The sequence below is a fragment of the Triplophysa rosa genome, linkage group LG4 (genome assembly GCF_024868665.1).
Source record: "Triplophysa rosa linkage group LG4, Trosa_1v2, whole genome shotgun sequence".
NCBI lineage: Eukaryota > Metazoa > Chordata > Actinopteri > Cypriniformes > Nemacheilidae > Triplophysa > Triplophysa rosa.
In genome coordinates, this window is record NC_079893.1 from 12560587 (window position 1) to 12586473 (window position 25887).

Below are 25887 nucleotides of genomic sequence, written 5' to 3' on the forward strand. Positions count from 1 at the left end.
ACAGCGTTTTTGAACCTTGTGTAAATCGTGTATACACAGTGCAATACATCTAAAACAAACAATAATATTCATTTTAGCCATGTCATATGACCACTTTAAACAACCAAAATAGTCAAAAGTTTTAAATAGTTTATTAGGCTACGTCTCGCGGTCCGGATGGAATGAAGCAAAGGTCCGGATCGGGACCACAGTCTGCCAATTGAGGATGACTGATCTAGTGTATGAATTTAAGAAGAGTAGTATCATCAAAAATGGAATACTTCACGGATGTATACTAACCGGAATTATAAGTGGTTTTCCAGATGAGGGCAAATGACATCAATCGCACAACACACTGCGAGTCAATATAATCAATATTTCCATTGTAAATTTAATGTACTTTCCATTTCTTTCGCCCATCATGACTTCAGTCACCATTAGATTGAAGCGTAATCACTGCGACTATACTGCAACCGTTAAGTGCGTGAAGTGTCGGTTGAATGAGTGCATCATCCGGGTACTTACAGTATATTGCACTTCTTTTTTGAGAATTTTCAATGTGAACGCTAGGAGTGTAACGGTTCTCGGTAAATAATTGAACCGCACGGTTCTCCACCAACGGTTCGGCACACGGTCCAAGCGCGTTGGACCGTGGCTCATCTTAAATCTGACGACGCATTTATAATATGGTTCGTTAAAAATTATAATGCATAAAACAGACTGACAAAGTTCAGCTAATGTATGTTTGTCGATGGATACACATTTAATACCTATAACAAATCAAATAACGTAGACAAATTTCAATAGGATTGACATATGCTGTAATATGATCAGTCATTTATGCTTTCATCACCTGGGTGTTGTGAGCGCGCGAGTGCAGGTGAGACTTGTCAATTTAAACATTTAAGTGCAAGATGATGCAGAAGAAAACTCGCTTGCGTGCTGTGAGAAGATCCGAAGCGCACACAAGGAAAGTCTCAGACATGGCGCAAATATTGAGTTGTCATTGAAGCGCTTAAACGGACAAATTCACACACGAAGTAGGTCAACATGCCCCTCTTGTTGAGTATCTTAACAAACATAGTAGGTTATGTCTTAAGTACACAGACGAAACAGAAGAAAAACAACGCATGTGTACAGTATCAGTGTACTGGATCGGTTTCATTCCTCTTAAAGCGACAGCAGCATATTCCTGCTGTCTGTTAATAGTCAATGAAATCACTCACTGCTTGTGTCTCAATAGCTCCTGTAACTTCAATTATGATTCATCTTTACTTCATTTGAACATATGCAATGTTATGTTTTATTTGATTACTTTAATCCATTTCTACCTTAAAAGATATATATACAGTATCTTATTTTATTTTCTGCTTTGCTCTGTTGTTTTATTGGTGCTGTTACTTGTAGCTTGATTATTTGTTCTTATTTTTATTTGTCAGTAGTCCCTTTTCCCTGAACATAGCACAAATCGAACCGAACCGAAACCGTGACCCTAAAACCGTGACACAGACCGAACCGTGAGTAATTTGAACCGTTACACCCCTAGTGAACGCACTACACTATTTACACCGAATGGATATTGCATATGTGCGGGATTTGCGTACCAGCAGTCTCAGTGTTGTTTTAAGAATACGTCTGTGAGATTTCAAATCTTAATCATAATAGGACAAAACTTTATCAAAAATACAACTACAATTCAGAAACCAAATTTAGCTTTGCGTTGTTAATGTGTGAACAAAAAAGTTGAGACATGAATGTGTACTTGGAATAAGAAACTGCCACAATATCAGATTTTCCTTACGTGGTTATCGTGGCCAAAATAATTTAAAATATAGTTTGCGATAACTATTCATTTTTTTATAAATAAATAATGCTTTCAATCAAATTCATCCTTAGTTTTGTTTATTTTGGGTATTCTCTTTCTGGTCAATGAATCACACTCAAAATAGAAGTGTATGGAGGCAGAGAGAGAGTTTGTAATCTTTATAATTGTCAAAGCAAAATTTTAAGACGGTGCTAAATTATTAACAATATTATCGTATTTGTAGTATTAACACAATATCGGTAATCATGGTTTTTGTGTCACGGTTATTGACAATACTGGTATAATTGTGACACCCTAGTTGGAATGAGTGTGTGCTTGTTTGTATAAGGAGAAAGGACACATCCTGCTGTGCATGCTAATCTGATGTTTACTAACGAGACACGGCTTCTGCTGCGAGGTTTCGTTTGTTCATGAAACACGCGGCTGAACGGATGTCATGCCTCGAGCTAAGGCGAGCAGCGCTGATGCTGTACATGCTGCCAGCATGCCCAAAGCAACATCACATGCTGACTTTGACTTCCACCAGTTCTCCCGCTCTGTGCTACTATTTGACACTGCTATGACAAACACCAGTGTATTTACAATTTAGAATTCCATTTCTCTTTTGAGTTCTGATTATCTGACCTGTTGTTTCTGGCTCTCCGCGTTTTAGATACTCTGGTGTGAAAAGATTCAAACTCCACTTGTGCAGAGGCCTCGCCTATACACTGAAACTAAAAGAAGCTCCAATAGAGTAAACCCATGAGTCCTGTTTATTGTGTGGATTGTATAGACACTTGTTGGGTGCGTTGTAGCTGTAATTCTATGCAAAATGTAATTCTTAAGACTTCTCCAAACTTAAGAATCCTATCGCTTCCTATCTGCCTTCCTGTAGAGCTTGGTTTCAATTCAAACAAAATCAAAAACACATTAAACTACTCATCAAGGTCATGAGTTTACCTTGAAAATAATAGCCAGGTGTTTTGGAGTTAGACCTCTGCAGGAGGGTAGACCCTGCTGGGCTGATTAGCCCTGGGCTGTGTGCTACCCGCTTTATGCAGTTAAGATAAGGTCACAGTTGACATAACATGCATGTATAAACAGTAGCATTGGTTAAGATCAAAAGGACAGAAAATCCTTTTCTATTGGACAATTTAGACTACTAAAACAAAGAAGAGTTTTGAACATAGACAGGTTAAGCATTTATGACAAGCACTGGCGTTCTACTTGAAGTGACATCAATATTATTATTACGGAAATCAAAAGTACCAACAAAGTAGGTGAAAGTAAATTCTGTTAATCTATAACCTGTAGGCCTCAGTACATGCATCTTCTAGATGTTTGGTGCACATACCACACACTCAAAGCCACTTCCCTTCTCGCCATCCAGCTTTTGTCTGCTGCATTTCCTGTTGCAATACGTTCTCACTCATGTACATGGAGTTACAAATAAGCAGTGTTGGCTCGTATCACAATGCAAGGCTCTTCTGGAGCTGGCCATCTTTTCCAATAATCCTATCTGTGACAAGCAGAGCGGGACGAGGGATGTGAGGGAACGCTGCGCGTTGCACCGGTCTCGCATCTCTCACGGAGGAGCTCCGGAGGCATAAAAGGAGGAGCGACAGCAGTGAAGGACGAGAGAGAACCAGGCCTGGATTTTATGTTATGTTTTATTATGTTTGTGTGGCCGCCAGTCGACCGTGAGGGAGCTGTCGGCACTTTACTTTCATTTGGTTGTTTGTTTATTTTATTAAAAGTTAGTTCAACGTTCGCCGGTTCCCGCCTCCTTCTTCCCGTTTATAGAAACATTGTTACATTGGTGCCGAAACCCGGGAGGAAGGAGGGACATGCTGTCGGAGAGCCCTCGTTGCTGAGGGTGATCGCGGTGCTGAAGAGGTCGGGCAGCGCGGAAGAGTGCGGACCGCGAGTCGCTGCCCGAGGCGGTGGTGCTGGAGCAAGTATACGTCGGGTGGGACGGAGAGCTCGCTGCCATGTTCCTGGGTCGTGGTGGGCTGGCTGCCGTCTGGGAGGGAGAGGAGTCGTCGTCGCCATTGGCCGGAGCCTGCTGCCGTCTGCCGTGAAGGGGAGAAGCAGGAAACGGGGGACTCGCTGCCGGCTGCCCTCAGCCAGAGGAGACTTTGCCGGCCGCCAGGGGGTGGAGGAGGATCGCGTCGTTCACCGAGCATCCAGTACCATCACATGGAACCACGAGGAAGAGCTTCTCGGCTGGCTGAGGACCGGGCGGCCGTGTGTCTGGGAACCGGGCCAAGATTTTTTTTCTCTCTTCTCTCTCTCGTCTCGTCTGTCCTTACCCCCAGGTGCTGCAGCCACCAAGACTGGCCCCAGGGGGAGTAGAGCGCAGTCTCGGGAGTACCCCCGGCCTGTGAGGGGCGATGGAGGTATGTGACAAGCAGAGCGGGACGAGGGCCATGAGGGAACGGCGCGATATGTTATGTTTTGTTATGTTTGCTTTAATTTTACTATGTTTGCTTTACTTTCGTTCGGTTGTTTGTTATTTTATTAAAAGTTGGTTTAACGTTCGCCGGTTCCCGCCTCCTTCTTGTTTATAGGAACATTGTTACACTATCATCCTATTGTGTTCTAGTGGAGCTCAAGTGTGCTAAAACAGTAACATGCTGCACCCCAATTTGCATACCATCCATCCAAAATAGTATTCCAAATTAGAATTAGTATGAACCAAATCCTAATATGCTAAATTAGGGCTGGGCGATCTTCCCAAAAAAGCATATCCGGCAGATGACAGATTTAAATAGCAGGATTCCGCATCCGGATCACGGAAATCATAGGGCTCTAGATATAGGCTATATGAACTCAATGCAGCCGGAAAACGAGTTTCAAATCGCAAAACAGACTAGTTTTAGTCTGGGTATATTACGTCAGTGTCCTAAATCGGTCACTTATTTTCATTCACTTCTTCCCCATATAGTGGACTATTTAGCATTCCCTATATTGGGAATAGTGAAAGATTAAACGAGTGAGCGAATTCAGACGCAGCTACTGACATACTTAAAGGGCATAGTATGAGTAGTAGGGGTGGGAATCGTTTGGTCCCTCACAATTCGATTCAGAATCAATTCTTGGGGTCACGATTCGATTTAGAATCGATTCTTGATGTACTAATTAGCATATTTAAGATTTAAAGGTCCAGTCAGTAAAATCTATCGGCAAGGTTGCGAACTGCAACCAACCGCTCACTCCACCCCTCCCCCTCCTGTTCGAAACACCACGCTGACAGAACATGGCGAATTACATGGGGACCCGCGGTGTATGAAGATAGAAATAGCTCATTCTTAGGTAATAAAAACATAACGCTTCATTTTGTAAGCTCTTTATACACCTCTGAAGACATAGTTATGTATATTATATTGCCTTTCTGTCAATAGATCCTCCAAAAAATTACACATAGGACCTTTAAGTTTAGAGTCAGACTAGTGTTGGTATTTTGACTTCTACTCTTAGAACTGTCACATATTGTTTTTTTAATACAACTGAGTGCCCATTAAAGCCATTTTCATTGACGTATTCTGATGTCAGACATTAAAATAAGTACATAATAGTAATTAAACGTGACTCATTAGTGCTGTATGTTAAATGACAGTCACTTCCACACATTGCCACATCGTATGACAAAATCATCATACACATACATTAAAAGAGCGGTTATTTTACCAATATGAGTGTATTAGTCCCGTGCGGAGCACCCAGCGCGTACGTCTGGCTAACAAACTGTGCATATTTACAGAAGTATGTTCATGTTCCTTTTTTTTATTGAGATAACTCATGGTAGCAAAATGCAGAAATATTTACAGAAATATTCTGATCTCTTTTACATATTGATGATAGAAATAAAAAAAGAAAAAGAAGAAAAAGAAAAAGAACAAACTTAAATAGAATAAAGTAAAATAAAAAATAATTTAAAAAAGTACAATAGCTTATAAAGAAAGTAGGAAAACCAATATCCAACTAACATGTAGAAAGAAAATGACCAAAAAAAACCATCTAACCGTATATACGTGTAATAAAAAAATATATATACGTAATTTCATAATTAAATAATAATTGGCACAGGTTGATACAAAGAACTTATGTAGTTCAATCGTGAGAATTAGGAAAGTCATATATACAAAATATATAGCGATGTAGAGGGGACATAAAGAAATAAGAAGGATACTGATACGTTCAATATTATATCGTCTAATCACCTTCAACCACATTTAAGATCTTACTTAGATCCAAGTTAGAAAGAAAGGATACAAAGGGTTTCCAAATATTCTCAAAATATAAAAGTTTCCCTTTTAAGGTACAGTATATGTTATCTTTTCCATAGCTAAACAAAATGACATATTATTGATCCACTGTATGATAGACGGCATTTCTAATCTTTTCCAATACAAAGCAAGTAGACGCTTAGCCTGAAGTATACCTATATCTATCAATTTATGAATATTGCTACAAAGTATAATGTGGTCTGGGATACTTCCCAAAATGAAAATCTCTAGTTCCATTGGAAGATTTACTGAAACCACTCGATAAATTAATGCCACCACCTCCTTCCAAAATTCTTTCACCTTAGGGCAACTCCACATACAATGTAGAAGAGTACCTTTATCAACTGAACATTTAATGCATGTGTCTGGAATGTTTGGATTTATTTTATTCAGCCTAACTGGCGTGATATACGTTAGGGATGGGAATCGCAGGGTACCTCCCGATACGATTCGATACGCGATACAGGGCTCACGATACCGATAATATCACAATACGCCGATAATCGATATATTGCTTTGCAATTCTATAAAAATACATCACAACATCTGTAAATGAAGGGAAAAAATGATCTATTAGATGAGCATTTTTAGTGTGTTGCGACTCTCTGTCTTTAGGTTTGTTTATTCTTGCGCTTGTCTTTGGACTGTGAGTCTCTGGTGACTCCACACGCGTCTCCCAAAACGGGGGTTTGCGGCGCGTCACGTCAAAGCGCTCGCGCTATGAGGATCATCGCGCATTTCAACGACTCTTCCCCGCATTGTGCATCTCGCGGACGAGCCGTTTAAACTTGACGCGCACACACAGCCTGTTTCGTAATGACGTTTATAGTACTTGAGTCCGGCTCGGGCATCTGGCAATATGGACGAGGCTTGACGCACGTGCGCACCCTGTGTAAACTCACGCCTAGCTCCGCGTTTCAAACAAATGTAAATTCTATCTAACTGTTTTGCTAATTTCACTTGGATGAAATTAAACATTCAGCACATTTTTTACTTGTTTTAAAAAATCCCACATACTTAAAAAATAATAAATCAGCCTATGTAAACTATGAACTATTTTAATAATTCACTAACACAATAGAAAATGTTATGGATTTAAGGGTTACAATGGGAGTTGTATTTGTTTTAATGGAAACTATAATAATGTACACTGGTATTTGGATTATATTGGTGTGATGTAATCTGGAAGTTGGGAACCAATTGAACAACAGTAAGCCCTATTTGAATAATGCCCAAAGCACACTACAAAAATTAATTTTGTAATGGTTTTAATGGAAACAATTAAATGTTTTTTTTTTTGTTTTGTTTTCTTTCAGGGTAACTATACCCATACTGTGCTCCACACAACAATATTGAATTGAAGCTTGAATTAGAAAAGTTAAAATCGCAAATCAAATGTGTATAATGTACAATTATGTTAATAAACCAGTATCTTACTGGTACATTTTTTTTTGTTTTGTTTTTAAGTCTACTTAAATTTAAGTACTATTTTTTAAATTAAGTTAAAAAAAATTAGGATAAGTAGCACAATTTTACTAGCACATTTACTTCAGTTTGCTAAAGTAAACAATATACACTGTGGTTGAATTATAAAAAATTCAAGGGGGGTGGTGTGGTAAAATGTGAGTGTATTATATCTTGTTCAAGTTAACCGGACTTTTATTTTGACGGGATGCCGCATAGAGCGTTTGTTTAAGTTAACCGTACTTTTATTTTTGATGGATCGCTGCAAATGGTGTTTGTTATGTGTTCGTGTCCTCGTGCAGTGAAACACTGGCTCTGAAAGCTTCAAAAGCAAAACGTGTTCAGGTTCAGTACACACAACCGCACCACTCCTTCACACACAGTCACGCAAAACAAGCAGAATACATATTTAAACTATCTGAATATTTCGTTAGCTGTTACGTTAGCTGTTAGCGGTTCAGCGCTAATTTCTTGGTAGGAAATAATACATTTGCCAGATTCCGTGTCATTCCGTGTTGTACAGCAAATTCTGTTTTTATGCCTGGATTCCTCTATTCCGTCCGTGTTTTCCGCATTGCAGAAATCATAGGGCTCTATGTATGTCACGTGAGGTATCGGTCTTTGGTATCGGTGTGTCATTACGAGTACGAGTACATGAGCTTGGTATCGGCCGATACCCGATACTGGTATCGGTGCTTCCCTAGGGGATATTGAATTGTGCTACCAACTCTTCAAAAGACATTAAATCTATTCCCTTATATAAGTCCTCAATTTTTATCAGTCCTTTATCATACCAAAGTTTAAATCCAGAATCCATGCTAGCGGGTTTAAAATATTCATTTCCCCATATTGGAGTAAAGCATGATAAAGTATTGGGCTGACCTAAATATTTGTGTACGTCAAACCAAACTTGAATTATATTCAAGAGAATCGGATTAAATGATACAGTATCTTTCCTTTTTCTAATATTTTTTATATCTGTCGAGTATAGATAAAGATTAAAGGGCAAGTTTGACTTTATAAAGGAGGATTCAATATCCAACCAAGGACAACTTATTTCAGAAGAAAAATAATATAAAGTAGATCGAAGTTGTGCAGCCCAATAATACCACTCTAGATTTAGAAATTGGAGACCTCCTTTATTGTATGGTAGATATAATAGTGACAGACGAACTTCGTGTTCATATGTTCATGTTCTTAAGTCTAAACAGTGACAGGTTTGGGGAATTTTTTTCGCTTACTGACAAGTCAGCTGCGGTATAGTAAATTGAATGCACTGTTTCTCACAGAGCAGATGCAGAGAAAGACCATTCTAAAAATGTATTCCATTTATCTTGTAGTTTAGTCCTACAGGCCTGAATGTATTTGGTTTTCTCTCTCTCTTGTGTTTGCGATGTGATGTATGCACTCTGTAAAAGGTCCGGGTGCTGTACCGCTCTTGCAGTTGACTTCTGCCTTATTTGTTCCAAAGACATTACGTTATTATATTTAGTAACATTTAAAAAAATAGATTTTAGAAATTTGTGAATCGATTTGAATCACTAGCAGATTGAATCGATATTCATTGTGAATCGATTTTTTTCTCCCATCCCTAATGAGTAGGCGAATTGGGATGCACCAACAGTCACAAAATGCTCACTGATATAAAGAATGAGCCAGCTGTATTCAAACAGCAAATGAGTTTCATAAAATCATCCAGCACGCCCATTCACAGAAAGGATATAGCAGTTGCTTCATAGTTTCTATTTAAACCTCACAGGTAAACAACAATGTATTTTGTGTCCCAATATCTTCGTTTCCAGCAGGAGAAAAAGGAGGGGCTAGTCTGATAAAAAACACAATGCTCGGAAAAGTCAAATCCAATACCCTACAAATGGCTAAACAGCACTTTGTTTCATTTATCCGTTGCTTTTATTCATGCCCTGGAAGAAAATGCAAGGCTTCTTATTCAATGTCATTTGAGCCCTAATCTGTTGTGGCCAAATAATTTAGGTTTGTTTTTCTACAATTGAGTCTCCATCCATCTAGAGACATCTTACCACAACACCTCAAGTTCTTGTTGTGGAAAGAAACCCAATGTGTAAAAAATATTTCATTTCATTTAACTTATTTGTTTGTTTGTTTGTAAATTATTTATTGTAAATAAAATGAATAAAGATTAACTGATTTCTTTAAAGAGAATTGTTTACTAAAATGCTGCATCTGCCCATGACCACATTCTTTTGATATGCATGCACCGTTGACATACAAAGGCTGACCTCTGAATAACAATTCTTACTGTACTCTGACCTGTTGTCTCACATGAGGGCCCTGCAGGACCCGGATATAGGTGCCCACTCATGTAAACAATGCATTCATTCATGTCATGTGACTCACTGTCCTGCAACACTCAACACCCTTCACTCCCTCTAATACTCTTCTCCAGGTTCACATTCCAATCAGCTCACTCTCTCAGCACATCCCCTAATGCTCTGGCTCTTGTTCTGTGGTAATCATTCAATCAAATCTAAAGGAAACCATATTGCCATTAACAAAATGCACTGTTTATTCATACATTTTATTCTGTTAGGCCTGACTGTGTATTGAATAATATTTACAGTATATTTTCTTTGCACAGAAAGCTTCTCCATACATACTTCCCTTGCTATGGGAAACAGAGATCAATATTGTCAACAGACAACACAAAACATTAGTTAGTATACATTAGTATAATAACTAATTAGTAGTTATAATGCACAAGTGTAAAATGTAGTTTGCCCTGTCACAGACACGCATCTTCTTTATAGGCAAGGCAAGTTTATTTATAGCACATTTCATACACAAGGTAATTCAAAGAGCTTTACATAAAGTGATTGACAAAAGAAACATAGAATACATAATGCATAAGACATCTTTAAAAAGCAGGGCCCGTATTCATGAAAAATCTTAGCACAAAGAGTTGCTCCTAGTGACAAAATTCTAAGAAAATTCTTAGAAATGTGGGCGTTTCCCCTTAAAATTACAGAAAAGATCCTAGTAAAGAAAAAAGTTATTCATAAAGTATCTTAACCCTTAAAAGAGCTCTTAGGGCGTTTTCACACCTACGTATCGATTGCTTTGTTCCGAAACCGGGGGTTAAATCGCTACAATATTGAAAGTTATTTTAGTTCAGTTCGCATTCACAAGGCAATATTTCCAAACGGACCAAACTTTGTTAATAAAAGTCACGTGCGAGTAAACTCTCCTTCGGTTGGTCAGAGTGCATCTGTTTATTTTCCGGTCGGTAACGCGAGTGATAATGAGCGTCAGCTGCGCGTTGTCATGCGTATCTCACGGCGGAGCTCGGGAAGCATAAAAGGAGGAGAAGGACGAGAGAGAACCAGGCCTGGATTTTATGTTATGTTTTATTGTGTTTGTGTGGCCGGCATTCGACTGTGAGGGAGCTGTCAGCACTTTACTTTCGTTTTGTTGTTTGTTTATTTTATTAAAAGTTTGGTTTAACGTTCGCCGGTTTCCGCCTCCTTCCTTCCTTACTTTGAACATTGTTACAGGGAGCCATTATCAAAACAATCCCTTTTGCGTCACGCAACTTTACATAATTACCCATCATACATTGTGATACAGTCTGGTTCGTTGGTCCGTTGGGTCGGATGGCTTTCACACGTCTACCGAACCGCTCCAGAGTTCGTTTGCAATCGGGTCGAGACCACCTTGTTCAGGCGGTCTCGGAGCGATTGTTTTAGGGCGGATCCTAGCGCGATTGCCGTGTTCACATATGCCTAAACGAATCGAACCAAGAGAGAAAACGCACCAGGTTCCGAAACAAACCCTTATGTGTGAAAACGCCCTTAAGGTCCAAAATTTAAGGAGTAGCAAGGAGGGCTTTTAAGAGACTTAAGAGTTTCTTTAGCAGCAGAGAAAATGGAAGAAACACGAAAAGTGAGAAGAAATGTGTTGCAATGCATGACAATTTCCATATTACTTTAAAGGTTTATCTGATTTTTTTATTGTTTTTGTGTGTTTTCAACTTTGGTTTATCTTGGTTTTCTTGTATAGCTGCTTTGATGCAGTGCAAATTGTAAACGCGCTATAACATTAAATTACATTGAATTGAATGACAGTGAGTTAATAAGACACAACACATTAGATGTTTGTGACCGATCCTATTAGAGACATGCTAACATCGCCAAGACAGCGCTGAAATGCCATAGCACTACATTAACATATTTAGCAACTGTAGAAATGCAGCTATGCAACAAAGATGATTTGGTACTGTCACAACCTTCTATGGGGATCATTCAAACAATTACAGCACTTACAGAAACTTATTGTGTCACTGTTCATTTTCTATCAAATACGTTGACATTAACAGCATGGTAAATAAAAAATAAAGAATATATGTGTGTGTGCATGCGTGCGTGAGTATGGTAAAATATAAAAAATGACATGTGTAATTTCAAACTAATGACCCTACACTTAAAAGCGCTCTTTTTTCCTTCTTGGCCAACCAACCAATCACAGTCTTCAAAAGACATAGCAACGGGGTCAGCCCCGCCTCCTCACTAAGATAAACGTTTTTGTCTTTTCCTTGCTCAGAGTTGCTCTCAGATTGATCCTGAATCACTTTTAAGCTAAGACTCCTACGTAGAAGTTTTTAAGCTAAATTAAGAGCTTTCTTAGAGGATTCTTAGAAGCTTTAAGAATACGGGCCCTGATGATTTAAATTTTTTATCTTTAGAATTGAAAAGACAATAAAACAAATAAAATTGATTTAAAATGTGTGTATATAAAAAATATTAAAATCTAAATAAAATAGAAATAAAAGTGCAGTTGATGTAAACCAGCACAGTGCTCAGGTTGTTTATATACAGTTATAAAGTCAGGCGGGTCTTCGCAAACTGCGCGTCCTCTTTATACAGCGCGAGCTCCACAGTTATTCTGATGTTATATTCAATAAAAGAGTTATAAAGTGAGGTGCGTCTTCTTTATACAACACGAGCTGCGCAGACACGCGTCTTTTTTATACAACGCAGGCTGTGCAAACTGCGCCTCTTTATACAGCGCGAGCTCCACAGTTATAAAGTCAGGCTAGTCTGATCTGAACAGTGTGAGGTTTTATGCCATTGCCCATTACTTAATTGTTCGTATTTGTTTACAACGTGATTTGCAGCCCACAGCACAGAGCAGCGAGCGTCACGTGACGAAAGTAAAACATTTGTTGGAATCACGATGCTGGCTCAACATCGTCATGTCTATCGGCCATCGGCGATGGACGATGGCACAGTCTATCTGCCCAACCCCACTAATACATTTTTACTTTAACTCGGAACAAATATAAGAAAATGCAAAGCCAGAGGCATGTACGTGACATTTAGACAAAATTCCCATTATGGCGAAAATCACCATAATGTAATGTTTTATTGTTATGTTGTTCCTAAAAACCAACATAATCGCGCCTCAGTTTTTTCTCAGTTTTTTCTCTGGGTGAATATAATTGCGGTGGCCAAAGCTAAACCAACAAACACAATGTGTAGGTACTCTGTAAAATATGTGGCATTGCTTTTGTTGTTTATTGTGCTTTAAGGTGCCATTGAGTTGACTGCTTGCAGGATAAAGCACTCTATATTACCAGATAAATTTAGCTGAGAAGAGAAAAGACAGCTCTCACACTTTAGTGCACAATGAAAAGGCTCCACAGAGAGTAAGCTCAGTTTCATGAGGAGCAATAAGTCACAGACATAGTCACATCTCCAAACATCCTTTGGAAATGCAGCTGATGGAGAGTCAATTCGCCAGGCTGTGTGTGTTCGTCAGCACACAATGAGGTTGAAGCTGTAAGACTGCAGTATTTGATCCACCTCTGGTCACATAGGAACAGCCTGGGATAGCAAGTGGTAAGCAGACACCTCCATCCACCTACACAACAACAGAAAACCTATTCAGAGGCCTATTCAGCCTCTGGTCAGAGCTTGTTTAGAGGTTCGGACATGCTCGTCTCGTTTACACTTTCAAAAAGGTTTTGTTTTGCTTTGTTTGTACCAAAAGAACAAATTTATTTGGTTTGAGACGCTATCAAAGCAAAGGTCACAGATCGCAGAGCAGAGGTCACGTTAACCAAAAATTCTCCATCATTGACAGATTTTTTATCCCAGTGACGGAAAAATCTGAAGGCCGTACGTCATTTTGACGGATTACAATGAGGGCAGTTTGTAATTCCCCTTTTTGTCGAGTTGGTAGCATCCAATCATTTCCTTTCATCAGAACGTGATCGCAAGCGATCAGAGGTACCCCTGCCCTGTGAAGTAAGGACGCGAAGGGACGCGTTCGTTTCCCATTCATTACTCCCACGTGGGTTTTCAGCGACGACTCGCGGTGCAAAGCCAGGGGAGTTTATAAACAAGGTGACTAGCCCGCCACCGCCTAATTTGTTTCGCCATAGTTTCAAAATGAACTGCCTTTTATAATAACACAGCGATCTCTAACGTTGTTTGTGGCGTTGTTTCTGGATGTGATTCTGCCAAGCATGCATCTGTCATTCAATCAGACCCTCTCGTCGCATGCTGTCATACACACACAGGTGCGCACAAACCAGTGGTGCAGTGTTTACAGACTTTTTTCCTTCAGAGAGCGATAGTGACTCACGTCATTTTGGATAAACCTTAACTTTCAGTGAGTGGACTCTCTGCGTCTTTCATGACCCAACAGCAGCTTAAACTTAGTTTTAGCAGCAGCTTTTAACTTAATTAAACTAAGTAATTAGTTACTGTAATTTAATTACTTTTCCCTTGAAAAAATAAAGTACGGGATTACTCTTATTTTTTCTGTAATTTAATTACAGTTACTTTTGATGTAATTAAACTAAATACTTTGTGTAATATGTGTGTGTGCAATAGTGGAATTGACATCAAAATTCAAAGTCTAACTTTAAAATCCGTGCTTTAATGTATAATTCTCACATTTGTAATACTTTGGTCAGTTAATAAGAGTACTTCATGTAGTTTAATATTATTTATTTGAATGAATTAGAGCCGTTTCATGCCTATCCATCAATCACTTAACTAATCAAGGTTGATATAGGATATAGAAAGTAATCAGTAATAAGTAACTAAATACTTTTTGGAGAGAGTAATTTGCACAGTATTCTAATTACACTATTGAATATGTAATTAGTAACTAGTAATTAATTACTTTTTCAGAGTAACTTACCCAACACTGCTGGACATATGAACATTTGTCTGTAATTATTATTATTTTATGTCTGACAACAGAAACATTAAATATGAAACGACTTTGGCTTTATTGGATATTGAAATACAGTAAGTTCAAAGAACGCATACACGTCGCGATGATGTCACAAACATGCTAATTAGCACGTAATATCACCTTGCACCATAGTGACGGGTAAAAATAGAATATGGCGGATATTTTACGAGCAGCCTGTCCATCAAAATGACAGACAATGAAAAAGTCTAGCGCAACCTCTGTCGCAGAGTGTAGTTTCTAGTTTGTGTGTGTGTTTACTATGCTAGAGAAGTAATGGTCTAGTGCAGAGGTCTTCAACTACTTTTCTTTGAGGGCCGGATTCCAAAAGTATAAATAGGATGCGGGCCAGTTTTTTCCCATATCATAATTTCTTCTGTTATTTTGTATTTCCGTTATTTATTGCCTTTTGTTCCTTTTATACCGTTTTTGTTGCTGTTACTTATAGGTCATATATTAAAACATGCACACAAATATTGCATCCAGTATATATATACCTTTTCATGATATTTAATTAAAAGGGATATTGTCTTTTAATTGTATTTTATATTTCTTAATATGTTGAATGAAATTGCTGTTAATTTACTCACCCACAGTCCCCCAGTACTTCCAAGATGTGGGTGGTATTGTTTTTTTTTGAAGATATTGAATTAATGAAAGTCAAATAAAAAAGTCAAAAACGCTAATACATTCAGCACAAAAGTAATCCCTGCCCCTTGACGTTAAACTGACGTCTAATAAAGCAAATCAATCGATCTGTGCAAGAAACTGAACGCCATTATCGAATCTTCGGGTGAATGCCAATCGCATGAATGTGCCCCACGCACGTATAAGGGCAGATCGTTTGAAGTGCAAGTTCTGGAAGGACATGAACAGCTCTTTTCATAAACAAAGCTGTTTAAATCATACTAGTGTTGTCAAAAGTACCGGTACTTCGGGTCCAAGTCGGTACCTAAAAATAAAAAAGTTGTCGGTACCTAATTTTCACAAGACCCGGTAGTACCGACGTACCGGGTCAACCGGGTACTGGTGCTCTGTCTGACAGGTTGTCAGTCGGAAACTTTTTATAGACGCAATAAGACGTGATGAGCGGATAAGCTTGGCTCCGATCCACAAGAGATGCGAACAGAAATACTTCAGATTAAAGTCATATCACGAAGAAAACGAACAGAGTTTTGTGGTGAAACGAGGAAGCATCCGGATTTAAGTTAACAAGTTCAAGCGGTAAGTTTCAAATTCTGTTCGCGTTTGCATTATGAATGTTGTAGCATATGTTAAGTTAAAGGTTACGTCAAAATAAACATCCCTGTTTGCGTGTTAATTTGTTAGCACCAATGCTAATCCAGTCAAGTGTCCTTATTAACCATTTAATGCTTTTATAACTGTAATGGAGTAAAATTAATGGGAGGACAGGGTGGGGTTTACAGTACCTAGTATTTTATTTAGGCCTATCTGCAATCTATGTGCTAGAAAACTATCATACTAACTGTATGACTAGCAATGTGTATGTCTTGGATATATAACTCTATTAGGTTTAAAAAGCCACATTTAAACTAAAGAAAAATATATCTGTTGCATTTATTATTTTAATATACAGTTACCTTAATGCAAGTAATCTTGTGTAAATTCAGTATAAAAACTGAGGTTTGTTTTAATATTGCATATGCATGTTTGTTCAGTCAGTTGACTTACTGAAGTTTATTCTATTTGTCTTTTACAGCAGCAGACTGAGGAGGATGTTCATCAGCATGAAAGACCCCAGTGAGCACACAACAGTTTCAGCAACAATTAACTTATACTTCATGTATACAAAATGGCATTGCTTTCTATACATTTATATTAACAATGAGCTTTATTAATAAAATTGTGTTTCAATTAGCATGTACTTGTGTTTTGCTTTGGTACCGAAATTGGTACCGAGAACCATGGAATTTTACTGGTATTTGTCACGAAACGGCGTGGTGGAAGAGAACCCAAGGAGGTGTTAACCCCTTCACTCCCAGGCAGGCAGTGAAGGGGTTAACAGATACTTTTATTTACACGAAAACACAAAACCAAAACACCCACAATAGGGAAAAAACTAAACAGAGGCCAATACAATAAAACAAAAGACTTCCCACGAGGGGGCAAAAAGAAAACAAGAACAGTAAAACTAAACTAAGGACACGATCAAACGTCTAACATTAAACATGACAATACAGGTTAGGAACACAAAACTCACAAGGGAAAAAGGGTAATCCACACACGAAATCAATGACTCGACACTTGGGCAGGAAACAAACACAAAGTAGCACATCCACGGAACACAATACAATCCACGAGCACAAGACAAAGAAACAAGAGGGTATTTAAAGGGAAGACAAACGAGGGATAACGACACGGGGCAGGTGTGGGTAATCAAACACTTAGGGAAGGATAACGAGGAAACGAGATGGCGGGAACAGAGACGAGACACTGGAAAAACACATGAGAGGTAAAAACATAAACATCTCATGGCCTTCCCACATAAAACCCAAGGACTCTGCCCCGATCCCACCACACGACTAGAATTTCATAAACAAGACGGTGGGACCGTGACAGGTATTGGTACCGACTACTGAAATTTTGGTACCGTGACAACACTAAATCATACATAATGAATGCAGTAATAAAAACAGCATCGTTATTTCCTTATCTGAGACAATAGTTCACGTGGTGTAGTACAGTACTTTTCCTGCAGTTACTTTCAAGGGCACAAGACGCGTTTTGGATCGCGACCTATCACGTGCGTAAACCATCGCGTGCGCAAACCTACTGCCTGTGGATTGCCTATTATAACATTGCAAATAACAAAGTTTCTGGGACAGACCGATCAAATCGCTTTATAAGACGTCAATCGTTATGAGCCGCGGGAATTACTTTCATATTGAATGTAGCAGCGTTTGGAACTTTCAAAGGCGTGGCGTCTCAGGGTGCGCATTTCTTAAAGCACACCATTCTCATATGGAGGACTAAACCTGCAAAAATTATAAATAAATGAATAAATAAATATATAAACGAATAAATGTAATAATATGAAAATAAATACAGGAATGAATGGTTTGATAAAACAAAATAATTCGTTTTAGCTATTATTGATCTTAGCTTTAACTTTTCTTTTCATTTTTTAAATTGATTTATTATTTTTTGTGTCCATTTTTAATTATTTTTAATTATTATTATTTTTTATTTTTAGATTATTTTATTTATCATTTCCTTTTATTTTTACATTTATTTATTTATACGTTTATTTATTTTTATATTTATTTATTATCGCATGTATTTATTTCCACTTTTATTTATTTATTCTTGTATTTATTCTTACTTTTCTGTGTCTTGTATGATAATTAGATGGGTTGGTCTTGCCTACTATTGGTTCAGCGTAGATTGAAGCGTTTGATCGATTACTCTTGACTTGTTTTGGACTAACGTCACGTCACTCACTGATCGTTTGCTTCGTGTATAACGTTAAGTAACTATGTCGGGCGCACAATTAGCTAGAGAGTTACAGCATTTAGCCAATGAAGTCGATAACCATGCATCAAATGACTATGTGTCATTCAGATTAGATGCACTTATTGAGGATTTATTACAGATTGACGGAGAGATAAATGACAAAGTTCTTCAAAATCTGTGCGAGTCAGGGGGTGCTAAGGTGGTGACCAAGTTCCGGTTACAGGTCCTCTGCCAAAGAGGTGCATGAACGACCTCAGCAGATTCGTCGATTCTGAAAGCACAAGACGACTTGATATTAAGATGTCTAATAAACACAGACTTTCTTGTTACATGATTTTGACATTCTTGTTAAGATTGCAAATTATTGGTATGATCGCCCGTAACGGCTGAAGCGAGGTGAAAAAATAAATAAAGCGATTTGACACGGGATTCGTACCCATACAATAAAGCGAGGCAGCGTGTCACTACGGTAACAATCACACTAAGCTATTTCGCAATGCTAGCTGCTGCGGATCTTTGCAATAATATCAAGATGTCACACAACAATATGCAGCTGGATGAATCAAGGGAATATGCCCGTCTTAACTTGTGACCTCTGTGTTATTTATCTCTTATGGAATGTAGTTTACGAGTACCGTTTAGTAACCACGTCTTTTTAGAAGGAATGGTTTCCATTTGATGGCCCCTGTAGTGAAAGAACGATGCTCATTACTACCGTGTTAACTTGTGACTTAAGTTCACTATGTCTCAATTCATTTACATTATGTTACATCATGTTACATTAAATCTTTACGCTTTTTCTAACCGAAAGGCTGCTTATAACTATCACTTTGACAAAGCGTTAGCTTGCGACTTCGGTTTACAAGCTCATCTGTGTAGTTAAACCTTATTACATTTTGTGCTTTATGATTTTCACCAGTTGAACTGTAACGCCACCATAGCATAGCACCCTCTGACTCGCACAGACTTTGAATGTGCTGCAAAGAGGCTAACAACCGAGGGAGAACTTTGTCATTTATCTCGCCGTCAATCTGTAATAAATCATCAATAAGTGCATCTAATCTGAATGACACACAGTCATTTGATGCATGGTTATCGACTTCATTGGCTAAATGCTGTAACTCTCTAGCTAATTGTGCGCACGCCATAGTTACTTAACGTTATACACGAAGCAAACGATCAGTGAGTGACGTGACGTTAGTCCAAAACAAGTCAAGAGTAATCGATCAAACGCTTCAATCTACGCTGAACCAATAGTAGGCAAGACCAACCCATCTAATTATCATACAAGACACAGAAAAGTAAGAATAAATACAAGAATAAATAAATAAAAGTGGAAATAAATACATGCGATAATAAATAAATATAAAAATAAATAAACGTATAAATAAATAAATGTAAAAATAAAAGGAAATGATAAATAAAATAATCTAAAAATAAAAAATAATAATAATTAAAAATAATTAAAAATGGACACAAAAAATAATAAATCAATTTAAAAAATGAAAAGAAAAGTTAAAGCTAAGATCAATAATAGCTAAAACGAATTATTTTGTTTTATCAAACCATTCATTCCTGTATTTATTTTCATATTATTACATTTATTCGTTTATATATTTATTTATTCATTTATTTATAATTTTTGCAGGTTTAGTCCTCCATATTCTCAAAGTCTCTCCACTTATTTGAAATATTAAGGCGGGCCAGGTAAAGATGATTGGCGGGGCCGCATTTGGCCGCGGGCCGCCAGTTGACTAGCCCTGGTCTAGTGAATATAAAATGCTGGAACAACAAACTATATGGGCCACGTTTATCTATAATCTCTGACTGTGACATATATTACAACTGCATTATTACAATGTGCCAGGACTCATAAATCCAGACATTACCCAAGTGTGTCCTCTGCGTCATTTTGTGTGCCACTGTGAATAATGTTATCAGACTATTACGATGTGCTTTAGCTGTTTGCTTTAAACAAACGGCAAACAGTCTGTTCACTAAGTGAAGGCTGAAAATAAATAATATTGTAACACCTGATAGTTCAAAGCAAAGAGAAAAAGACTGAGAGACGGTATCAGCTACTTTGTTCTACAAGTGTGTATGCAGGGCTGTACAGTAGGGATGCACCGAAATGAAAATTCTTGACCGAAGCCGAATAAAACAAACTGTATCTTTGTCGTTGTGCTTGTTTGTGTGTGACGTTAATCAATAGCACACTAAACTATTTTACTTAGTTTTAGTCTATTTTGCGACTGCACTGAGTCCATATAGCTCTATGACTTCCGTGATGCGCAATCGCAGACGTGTAATCCTGCTATTTAAATATGTCTTCTGGCTGTTCTGTGCATGTATGAGTGAATGAGGTGCACAGTTTAACATACTACACGCGTGACAGTTGTGGATTTGTCTGCGTCTTACTGTATGAGGACATGAACACATCTTCAGAGTTGCACAGAGTTTATTTCACGAGCTACTCTGTTTGAGTAAGCTACAGTCAAATACACAATTAAACTCAACAACCCGCCAAAATAAAAGTCAGTTTAACTTGAGCACTAATGGCTGGAATACACTACAAGACTTTATCTTTTAAACTAGACATCATACACTTGCAGATTTTTGAAAGTTTTAGATAGAAACAAACTAACTGATCAAATCTGCAGACTGGCACAGACTTTCTGCAACAAGTCCAGACTGAAAATCTGGGCAAAATCTGAGCAAAAGTCTTGTAGTGTATTTTAGCCTTAAAATGACAAAGTACTAGTATTTACTACAGCAAATTGTAAGATTCTTGTAGTAAATTGATAAACTGTAGTAAACACTGTAGTTTATTTTAATATTTACTATAGTAACTTAAAACACTATAGTATTGGGAATTTTACAGTACAGTTTTTTTAAGTGGACAGATATAATACTACCGTACAGCAAAAAAAAATGAAACACAGAACTAAAAATTATATGGCCCTAATTTATCCATCTGTACGATACATTAATGTCCTTTGTCAGATACCTTCCTATTTATGTGATGACCTGCTCTTGTCTTTTTGTATCGATGACAAAATATGTTTTATACTTGTGCTACAACTGTGCTACAAAACTTTAAACAACTGTAGCACCAGTGCTATGTGCAAAAAAGTTAACGTACAGCATGATGTAAGGACACAAATCAGATGTTGCTCTATAAAGCTGCCAGAAACCCCCCATCTCACAGCAACTCATTTTAATAGCGACACCTCGCCTTAGAGAAAGATGCTCTCCACCCAAACTACCCACAAACAAGAAACGGAAAAGAGAGGGAATCAAAGGGGTGAGCTTCCTTCCATGTTGAGGACAACAGCAAAACAACATTACAATCTCAGATTAAAAGACCACTTTTGCCACAACCTCCGGGCAGAGCCTAAGTACCATATCTGCACTGATCTGAGGCCAGTTCCATTAAATGAGACTCATTGCATAGGCTTTAAAAGTGCTACCAGGACGCGACACGTGGATGAAGGTGGTTTCAGTTACAAGCTTCAGTGTCTATCTGCTGAAGTAACCAAATCCTGGGAGGAGCGATAAAATATTCATTAGAAAACAGAGAGGGGTGTGTTGTTTTTAGATAAAGCAAATAAATGATAGAAATAAACCTCTCTAAATCCATTACATGAGAGCAGTGGATTGCCTACTGTCTGGTCTAAGAGCTCACTGTTTCACTGTTTTTCAATTCCTTCAGATTCAACCCAATTTACAGACTAGTACAAATTTAAAACTATGGAACAGTAAAAAAAAATAGGTTACAAGAGCTACTGTTAAATGTATCTAAAAAATATTCAGCTTTTGCATTAGAAGGAATAGGGAAACAATTACCAGTCAAGAACTGTACGGAAAGGTGAGAGCAGTCTGGTCACCTGCTCTTATTGTTTCCATGGTAACAAACATAGGTCATATGCTTTTTTGCTGACCCTTCACCTCGGGCTAAACACAGGTGCTGCTCTATTCAACCACCCTGATCTCCCAAGATATAGCAACCAACAGAGAGTAGAATGATGATGCAGTTTCAATGAGCGTCCAGAGAGTGCTTGAACAAGGCTCCCGAACGACTAGTGGGTTTTGATGAGGCGAAGAGACGTTTACGCTTAATAAACCTGGTGCACATTTACGATGATGATGTCAAAACAAGTGCTGTTCTCTTTGCTTTGTACTTCTTTTGAAGGAGATTATTCAGGCAGTGATCTCTGATCACAGGCCGGGAGCACGAGAGTCAAACAGCAGCACATGAATTTCAAAGAAGGCTTGTTACTGTAAATCAAATTTGCAATAGCAAGTGTCTGAGAGAGCGAGAGAGCGAGAGAGAGATTATTAATTGCTTATTAATTGCTACGGAGTTACTTCCTTCAAACTACGTTACTAGAACTCATTTATAATCACTTACTAAAATCCTTAAAGAGTAACTATTGCAATGTCCTTAAAATTACATTTCATGCTGTGTGTAATGTTGCTGTGTGTAAATGGAAAGCAGTCTGCCAAGTTGTAAAGCCGAAAGTGAACGAAAAACAAAGTTATTGGCTTGGGAAAAAAGGAGTCGACTCTGAATCACACGAATCTCGTCTGTCGTTCTAATTTTAGTTCCGGGTCAGATTTGCATCACTCCGTGTAATGCCCGCATACGTTCCTTATGTGACACTGCACGCAGTAGACCAATCACAGCAGACTAGACCATCTGACCAATCAGAGTCGGCTGACAGAAAGGAGGGGATTAGACAGTTGAATCGCCGAACGAATCATTTGAGAGTCAGTCAAGAAGTGAGGTCATAATAACTGCCTATTATTAGAAAATGTGTGTTTTTACACCGTGTATGTACAAAACTTGTTGTTGGACACTCCATAAACCAACGTAGGACCTTAAAAAAATCACAAAATATTTCCTCTTTAAAGTCCCCTTATTGCCAAAAACCTTAAGACCCTGGAATTCTTCATAGTGTCCAACAGTAAATAAAGACAAATCTATCTGCGTTCTTGTTTAGAGATCCCTTAAAGGGATAGTTCACCCATTAATGAATATTCTGTCTCCATTTACTCACCCTCAAGTTGTTTCTAACATGTTTAAAGTTTGTTGTTCTGCTGAACACAAAGAAAGACATTTGTAAGAATGTTTGTAACCAAACAGTTCTGGGGCACTACTGACTAATATAGTACTGAAAAACTTTGGTTTTTTTTAGTCTTGCAGGGGCATCAGGTTTTACAGGTTATTAAAAAGGTTTGTTGTTTTTCAGGGCAATGTAAAACGCTATACACCAGGCTTTGAACATTAGTGTGTGCAGGGCAGGCTACATGTGACGTATTATGCGAGTGTGGCTTTGGTCCCTCAAACCCTCGGCTGTGTTGCCCCAGTGACAGAGCAGGGTCCTGCAGCACGCCTCATACTTCCTTATAGCGCTCATTCATTCACTCACACGGCAATGTCATTTCACAACACCAGCAATGCAAGATCTCTCACAATCAGCTACAATGTGAATCACACACAGGTACTCAATAACATTTGAAACTTAGAAAAATGTAAAACAGGGGCTTGCACCCCACTTGTGGAAGTGTAAGGAGAAAAAAAGCTGTAATTTCCTGAAAGTGCTGCTAACTGACTTCCTTATGCTGAGGTTTGTTATTACATCACTGGTTTCTGCTGGAGTGAGCTGTGAACTTTGACTGCCAAAGTTAAACTAGTGAGATCTATGTGAGCCATCACGTTTAATTCCTAGCCATAAAAGCATTGAACCAGTGGAGCCATCACACTCTAGAGAAAACAGTAAGAGATTGTTCATGCATAAAATCTGAGCCCTGACATAATTTCTAGAGGGTGACCATTAGGTCACTGTTAAAAGATCAACCCAGGTTCCTAACAACGTGTAATCCTTTATAATGGATTAATGGATAATAGCTTCAGATAGGGACTGTCTGCGATGACAGAGAGAATGCATTTCACAATCCAGTGACATATATATACATTTATATGAATAAGTTTGCCCATTTTAAAACCTTACAAACTCAACAGACACAGATCTCATTCATAAATGCCCTTTCTAAAACGCACTGTATTACCACAGCAACCAACTTTTCTATTGACATTAAAGTGCATTCCATTTCTTCAAATCTTTTATCCAAAGGGACTTGCATGACATTTACTATGCGTTTTGTCCCCGTGGTGCAACCTGACGCTCTCTTGATTAAGGACACAATGGGGGCAATGCACACATCAACCCTACTAGTTCGAATTCACGCAGCGTGTTAACAACCCTAACTATACAAATCTTCAAATGTAATTTAAAAGCACAGTCACAGTAATAGTGAGACTAAATATTTGGGATATTCGTGTCCATCCATACTGACGTTAGATCTTTATTGGGCTCTAATCATCTTACCAGATTGAAGATCGTCTCCACTGTGTCCCGATTGGAGACTTCTCCAGCCTCCAGCAGCCCCGCCAGAACAGCGAACTTCATGCGGATACCTCTGATCGGTATCCCGACAGCGCTGTCACCGGCGCTCGCCATGACTCAGCCAGGTGAGAGGGGAACAGGTGGGACACCTGTTTAACCCTACCGACACTCAAAACGAGTTAAATCTATGGAAAAACTATTCGGGGAAAACCCCTTTCCGCGTGTTAATTTGACAGGTGCGAACAACAGCTCCTGGTCTCCATTCACGGCGAAATGTCGGTTGCCCTCACTACACCTGCCTGACAGGAATTATTCCACTATAGACACAGAACAGCTACAAACTTAACAAGAGGAGGATAAATCCACGCTGTGGTGATCCAAGATGATGAAAAAGCCAATCCCTGTCAATCCACGATGGTCTTAAAAAGGAAATAAATTCGTGGGAAATGTCCTTTCAGGGTTTGTGAGTGTTTGTCAAACAGGAAACGCGGTGCTGAAGAGAAGATTCCGCGCAGGTAGACCACACCGACAGGAACTAGACAGCAAAAACTATAAAATGTAAGGCAAATGCAAGTCCAACATCGACTCTAACGGGTTCCTCCAAAGGGATACAGTCCTCTTGGTCCCTACGAGAACTATTGGAGTGAAGTTTGTACAGTAACCCACTTTACAGCGCCATCTCTTCCTGAATCAGCTCCTACTCCGCTACGTCTCCGCCATGACAGTCGAGCTGCGTGAGAGAGACCTACGCATGCGCAGTGCGCGAAAAGAGAATATACTGTGGGAGGGCTCAGGTGTACTACTATCACAGGTAGAAAGTATACTGCTGTGAGAGAACATGAAGGGTAGAGGAGATATATTTTGCTCTGCTGTGGTTGTGGTTCAGGATTATTAATACAAGTCATTGTGAGACGTCCGCAGGATTTGATAAATCAAAAGATATGAAGCATTGAGTCTTCATCACGTGTGTAGACTGAACGTGTGCCATACATGTATTTTCAAGCTTTGGAAAATGTGTTTATTGAAGATAAAATGTGATTTCATTGTCCTCTGTGTCATTGCCAAGGAGTCGGCAGCACGTATCCTTTGTTTACTGTATTTACAGTCCCTCGAGTGTACAGAATTAAAAGTACAGGTAATGTATCAGCAGGGAACAATTAGTCTCTCAGACACTGAAATTTATTCTGAGATTTGAAATACCTCTTCGTGCCACACAGAGAAACACACA

The 25887-nt window shown here is 38.6% G+C and overlaps 1 protein-coding gene across 3 annotated transcripts in view; it reads right to left on the reverse strand.

Moving 5' to 3' along the window:
• Positions 1–25410, reverse strand: part of lrba (LPS responsive beige-like anchor protein) — a 262968-nt gene extending 237558 nt beyond the window's left edge. For all 3 annotated transcript variants that reach the window (XM_057332760.1, XM_057332761.1, XM_057332759.1), the window contains exon 1: positions 24642–25410. In XM_057332760.1, the coding sequence (XP_057188743.1) occupies positions 24642–24773 (132 nt within the window). In that variant the 5' untranslated portion in view covers positions 24774–25410. The remainder of the gene's footprint in view (positions 1–24641) is intronic.
• Between the last annotated feature and the right edge of the window lie 477 nt (positions 25411–25887).